The 6,949-nt window shown below is 45.6% G+C and overlaps 1 protein-coding gene across 4 annotated transcripts in view; it reads left to right on the top strand.

The window, feature by feature from the left end:
* The first annotated feature begins 52 nt into the window (after window positions 1-52).
* The window catches only part of PISD (phosphatidylserine decarboxylase), a 46,160-nt gene continuing 39,263 nt past the window's right edge, over window positions 53-6,949 (top strand). For 2 of the 4 annotated variants that reach the window (XM_043529280.1, XM_043529273.1), the window contains exons 1-3: window positions 134-176; window positions 1,814-1,849; window positions 4,763-4,860. In XM_043529280.1, coding sequence (XP_043385215.1) covers window positions 148-176; window positions 1,814-1,849; window positions 4,763-4,860 — 163 coding nt within the window. In that variant the 5' untranslated portion in view covers window positions 134-147. Of the gene's footprint in view, window positions 177-1,813; window positions 1,850-4,762; window positions 4,861-6,949 lie in introns of all 4 variants that reach the window. The other 2 variants (XM_037879040.2, XM_037879048.2) reach the window with 2 other exon arrangements.

The following is a 6,949-nucleotide window of genomic DNA, read 5'->3' as shown; positions in this document are numbered from 1 at the left end:
CCCGGCCCGCCCCGCCCCGCCCGCGGCGGTGGCTGCGCTCCCACAGGCCGCCGCCAGGGGGCGGTGCGAACACGGCCCCGCCCCCTGCCCTCCCGGAGAGCCGGGCCGGCGGTAGTTCGCGGCAAGATGGCGGCGTCCGTGGAGCGAATGTGCGGGGCTGCGCTGCGGAGGAGCAGGTAGGGGGGAGGGGCTGGCTGGGGCGGACGCTCTGGGAGGAGACAGGCTGGTGGGCGCCCGCCTCCCGCGGCAGGGCAGGGCAGGGCAGGGCACGGCACGGCACGGCACGGGGGGCACGGGGAACCGTCCCAGCCTGTCCTCCGGCAGCCGGAGGCGGGTCCTTGCCCTCACTCCCCGGCCCCGCCCCCGCTGTCACCTGGGAGACCCCAGCACTTATCGGTGTGGGGAGAGTGGAGACCGGCTCTGAACCCGCCCGCCCCCAAAGCTGCTGAGGATACAGGGGCTGGGCACCCCCCCCCACACACACGTCTCTCAGCTAGGGTCAGGGAGGGCAGCGGGGCTGGGCCTGGACACCCCCCCCTCCACACCCATGTCCCTCAGCTAGGGCCAGGGAGGGCAGCGGGGCTGGGCACCCCCCACACACGTCCCTCAGCTACGGTCAGGGAGGGCAGCGGGGCTGGGGCTGGACACCCCCCCACACACACACACGTCCCTCAGCTAGGGTCAGGGAGGGCAGAGGGGTTGGGCCTGGGCACCCCCCCACACACACACACCCACGTCCCTCAGCTAGGGTCAGGGAGGGCAGAGGGGTTGGGGCTGGACACTCCCCCCACACACACACCCACGTCCCTCAGCTAGGGTCAGGGAGGGCAGAGGGGTTGGGGCTGGACACTCCCCCATGCACACACACGTCCCTCAGCTAGGGCCAGGGAGGGCAGAGGGGTTGGGGCTGGGCACCCCCCCCCCACTTCCCTCAGCTAGGGTCAGGGAGGGCAGAAGGGATCTGAACTCAGCCTCCCTCGTTCATCTCCTTCCAAACAGACAGCCCCTCTCAGTTCAGGTACATTGGGAGTGAGAGTCTGAACACGTGTGTTCATTGCTATGCTTCAGGTTATTGAGAATAGACAGATACATAGGCTCTAGTTACTGAGGGCAAAGTGACAAGACTGATTTACTGACCAAAAAACCTTCCTTAACCTACAGTTAAGTTTGCCTCATTATGCCCTTCCAGACCAGAACATAGAGTTCAGCAAAACTCAAACTTGTAAAAATGAGGCAATTCAGAGTTAAGCACAACCTCAACTCTGTTTTCTGGGATCTAGCAGTCGCCCTTACATGGACTCCAGCTGCATTCCCTGTATGAATGGCGGAGGGATTATGTGGAGCAGCTTGGCAGAGCTCTGCTTTATTATATGAGGACACTTGGGGGGCTGTACCCTCTAGGGTGTGTAAGCCCCTTTCCCTGAGCCTAGTGTGTGTGATCCAAGGAAAGAGGTGCTTGTGTACCTTGAGAGATTCAGCACTGCCCTGCCTTGAGTAGTTTGTGTAATTGGCGGGGCAAGGGAGTGTTCTTGTTATGGGGTGTCAGCAGTTAGATGGGAGATGAGTGTGGACTGTGGATTTAATGGCAGACAAGTGAAAGCATAGTGTTAGATAGCATGTGCATAAGGCATGTGGTATGCTTCTTGTGGAGTAGGCTAGTTTGAGTGTGGGACAGCTATATATTGCTTTTGCACTATACTGAACAGGAGCTGAGTGCAAGTATATGCTATGGATGTATCGGAGCATTACTCAAAGATGGTAGAGTTGCAGTTGTGTGAATATATACCTTAACTTTTCATTTCCTGGTTTTCAGAAGGTTGAGTTTTGCTGAATTCTGTGTTCTGCAAAGGTATGAGATACCAAAGGGCAACCGTAACTCTGAGTTAATGAAGCTTTCTATCAGTGAATTTCCTAGGTTTTTTTTGTTTTTGTTTCTTGTTTGTTTGTTAACAGAAAAATGTTGTTAGTAGGAGTTAGCGGTCATTAAAGCTGTTACCATGTAGATTTGCCATGAGGTGCTGCTATGGGCAGGTAATGGTGATAATACCAAGCTCTTAACTCATAATTTTTATCAGCATATTTCAAAGAACTTTGAGGAAGGAAATGTTGTTATCCCCATTTTACAAATGGGGGAAACAGAGACAGAGAGAGGTTAAAGTGACTTGGCTAAGTCATCCAGCAGACCAATAGCAGGGCCAGGAATAGAGCCCAGGATTTCTGAGTCCCAGTCCACAGTTCTCTTGACTGGGTCACACGATTGCTGTGTGATTCTTAAATGTCCCACGCCTTTCCTGTATATTTTGTTATAGTGGAATGAGGATAAATAGTCATACATTTAAATGTTTGAGTTTGTAGATATTAACAGGGTCACTTAGTGTATAAAAAGCAAGGTTTTTAGGGGCTGTCATCAGAGTTTTTCCTTACCCCTCTGGGTCACACGATGGTAAGAGGGTGTCTCCTGGGCCTGAATCTGTTGTAAGTGTTTTGGCCAGTATTTATAACTGTACTGTTGTGGGGTTATAGAATATAGCTGTATATCCTTATATCTGTACTTTGGATGTAACGAACACCAAGTGGCCTTTGGGACTAATAAAGGAATGCTTATGTGACCACTAACTCATAGTAAACCTTAAACTTATAAGGAAAATATTTTCCAACAAAGTGGCTACACTATGGCCAAATCTACATTGTAAATGTTGATTGACCTAGCTATGTTGCTCAGGTGCGTGAAAATTTGGCACCATGAGCACTACACTGAGGTTGACCTAAGCCCCAGGGTAGACGTGGCTAGGTCGACAGAAGAAGGGTTTTGTCAACCTAGGTACCACCTTCTGGAGAAGTTGATTGACTGCACTGGCGGAAAACCGCCTTCCGTTGATGTAGGAGGCTACACTGCTCAACTATCACGGCACAGCTCCAACGCAATATCTGTGGCACTGTAGTGTAGACATGGTCTATGGCACTATGGCTGTACTGTTGTAGCACCTGTTGTATAGACATGGCTTCAGTTTACACACAATCAATGTGGAACAAGAGAGAGCCTATTCTTGGGTGCCCTTTGGAGAATTTTAATAAAGGAGAGTGTGTCCTAAGTGTAAAGTCTATAAATGTGTAGGACTCTGTCCTAAAGTCAGACAGTTATGAGACCTCCGTCGATCAGACTGTGACATGCACATAAGGAAATGACAACTTACGCAATCAAATGACTGTAGATAGTGCAGTGCCTTGTAGTGTAGTAAGACACTTTTGAATTCAGTGTGGTGTCAAACCAAAAGAACACACAGATCTTAGAGAGAGAGCTGCTAAGACATATCACTCATGGCACCCACACTCACTGGATGAGTAGGTTGTACTAGCTTCTGCAAGAGCTCTGTCCATCTCAGGAGGATAAGGCTCATTAACACTAGAACACTTCACTTTCATTTTCTAATAACTTGGGCCTGTAGTCCCATCCAGTGGCAGCATATGGTGGGACCAAGCTTCAGGAACATATTTATTCACTGACTTTGAACAGGCATATTTCTCCTGTTCCCCTTCTCAGATGTCTCCTCTTCAGATGCATAGTTGTGGAAAAGCTTAAACTGTAAATTTTAAATGTGTAATTCTTGAGAGAAGCTCCTCACTGTGCTGGCTTGTTAAGAGCTTCACTGTGTGTGTTCAGAGTGGCAGAGTCACTTGGCATCATGGTTCCAGAATTCACAAAGTGACAGGGAAAGAGATGCAGAATCTAAGCTCTAGATAGTCCACAGAGTGATTCTAAAAATAAAGGGACAAGATGTTTCAAAAGACCTATAATAGACATGGACCCTCTAACCTCTACATTTGAGTCTGCATCAAATGAGTTGTCACTGAAAGAAGTTCCCTTGTGACAGCTGTTTACTGACCTGTTTGAGATGAAATGTTTCTGGGGCCAAATGGTCACACTACAGAGTCTACCACCAAAGTTGGCAAGAGGCCATTTGAATTGACCATGGTGACTGAACTCCTTTCTCCATTGTAAACATTCCCTCCAGATCAAAGTTGATACATGTTGGCAAGTCTCCAGAGCCCATGTTCTCTCTCTGGCATGATACAAATAAACTCTTATTAACTTCAGAAGGAGCTATTGGTATCTGGTAGGGGAAGAATTGGGCTCCAGGGCACTCATCCAGCTCCTCTCACCAGCACTAATTCTCTGTTTAAAAAAAAAAAAAGAGAGAGACAGAATTTTGCTGTAGAAAATCTGGGCCCAGGCAGTATATAAAACAGAAGATGACATCAGAATTTAAAACGTGAACTAACTGTAACAGAATATTGTAAAATCTTAACTGGAATAAATCTTGCAAATAAGAACATGATATGAAGCAAATTGTATTCACAGTCACAAACATGGTAGAAATGGAACAAAATGTATATATGTGATGAAGCCATTAATAAATTATAGTGGGAAGGATGGACCAGAGATCCACACACTATACCTCCCTCAAAGGGCGAATCTCTGTAGGAGGATTGATATTTTGAAAGGGGAAAAAAAATCAAGATAAACTGGATTAAACATTTAAATAACCCAAATCTTGTGAGAGAAGTTGGTGAAAAACTGTTAGAGTAGGCTAGGAGGTAATGGGTTCAGTAGGAATTTCATGATGATCTTTGAGATTATTTATTTATTTGTGGGTCTGCTTCTGAATATACAGCTTATCTAGATGTATTTGTTTAATTATATACACTTACATGGTAAAATATGTCCATATTTAGACACTTGTCTCTCTTGTGTTATATATAGCGTGCTGACTGACTGTAGTTTCTCCTGGCGGAAGAACCTCTCTCTGAGGAAGACTCTGGTCATCTGGAAACAGCCACCTTTCAGAACCTTTTTCACTGGTATGTGAGGGATCTTTTTCTCCTATATTTTTTCAGTTGCAGGTGCTGTCTCCAAATACAGCAGTTCAAAGCTGAAGTAATAGGTTATTACAAATAGGTAAGTCTTGTTGGGGGTACGATGGCCTAGTGAATAAAGCAAAAGACTGAATCAAGAGACTGCATTCAGTTTCTGTCTGTACCATGAACTTACCGTGTAACCTTGCAAAAATCACTTCACTCTATGTGCCTCTGTTTTCCTATCTGTAAAATGAGAATATTTACCCATCTCATAGGAGTTTTGATAAGGCTTAATTCTTTGTCAAGTTCTTTGAAATCTTTGGCTAGAAAGTACTATAGCAACACAAAGTATCACATTAGTATGTGAAAGGAAGAAATGTTAAATGAAGGCGAATTGGTAGCAATAGAATCTCTTTTTCTCCATTACTTTAAATAGGGATGTAAATGGTATATACATACTTGGAATATTGTGTGTATATTGCTCTTGGAATCAGTGCCTGTGTTTCCAGCGTATTTCCTCTCATAAAACTGGCAAATCTCCACTTCTCACTGTAGAAACTGTCTATGCGGAAGGTAAATAAAACTTTGATTGACCTCATATTGGCTAATACTAGGGAAGGAGAATTTTTAACTTAAGCAGCAAGAGTGTTTCAGACAAATAGTCTGGACCTCTATTGTAAGCTTCCCCAATCATGGGAAACAGCTTCCTTTTTGTTGACCCTGATCTGCCATTACCTGTGGAGGAATAGATTGAAATGACAGCAATTCTAATATCCTGGGACCAACACGGCTACAACAGCACTGCAAACAGCTATTCAAGAAAGGTTTCTCCAGAACACTGCTCAACCTCTGCTAAAGTAGGAAAAGCAGAATTGATCTCATTTTCAACCATGCAGGAGGATGTTTCCCCAGAAACTAGAAATACTTTTGTTGGGGTGGAGTTGAGGGTATTTTAGTTACCTGGAAATCTTGACTGCAGCATGTGGGTTTTCTTTTGAGTTGTTTTTTGCACTCTTTAGTCCCTATGATCCTCAAAGCTTTGCATCATAGCTGCCTTCCTTTCCATCTGAGGATGGTAGTCACAGTTACAGAGCTAGCTGCACTTCTTACCCCTCTCTGGCCTGTGAATGCAGCCAACTTAGGTCTTGGTTGTCTAACCCTTACCTCTCTCTGAGTGGAATCTTGTGATTCTCCCAATCTTAAACCGGGTCCTAGGGTACGATATTGTGCATCAGCCATGCTTACCCAAGCAGCTCTGACTGGGTTCAGTACCTGCAATTCCTTTGTTTGGGAGCTTGTGACCAGTGGTGAATAGTGACCAACCAGACTTCTTAAACTGAAGTATTGTTTAATATTAACAGGAGGGACAAAGCATCACACGAGAGAGAGGATTTTAAAACAACAAAAGGTCTACACCCGTGTCCATGTTAGCTAGAGTCCTAGGCAGGCTTATTTATTCCAGACTCTGAACCTCTGGAAACTGAGTTCACCTTAGCTCTTCCTCTGTCCTTTGAGGGATTGCCTCTTTAAATCTAGACAAAGTTCTTTGTTCTGTCTGCTCACAGGCTTTGACCGGCTACCCAAAACCAGGTTGGTAAGCTGTGGAAGGGGTCAAGCCAGAGAATGAAAGTGAATGGCTCTTGCATTGTCTCTTAAATGTTTGCTGGGAAGCGCGTTTCAGGATCTACAGTCTCCCTAACAATACTGTTATTGAATTAACTTATAACCATGCAGTAGACATCACAATAATCAGGTCAACACATAATATTCATAACTTATCACAGGCAATTTCAAAATCATCTCAAGTATCAATTGCACTTCCTTTGGAACTCATTGATGGTACTTTTTAATCTACCAGAGATTATACTGTTGTTTAATGCAAGGAACTCCCTCTCTTTCCCCGGAGCTATGTGGTTCACTGCAGTGCTTTTCATCTTGGTGAGAGGGAAGCTGGGCCTCAAACGTATAGCTGCATAGCAGGATGGAGCACTAACCATAAAGCTATAGGAACCAGGTGTTCCAGATTTACCTCTTTTTCTAGATGGGTTGTTTGAAGCACAAGGAAATTAAGATACGCAAATCAAACAACAAG

This window comes from Chelonia mydas, chromosome 15 (genome assembly GCF_015237465.2).
Source record: "Chelonia mydas isolate rCheMyd1 chromosome 15, rCheMyd1.pri.v2, whole genome shotgun sequence".
Lineage (NCBI taxonomy): Eukaryota > Metazoa > Chordata > Testudines > Cheloniidae > Chelonia > Chelonia mydas.
This window is presented reverse-complemented; position numbering and strand designations above follow the sequence as displayed.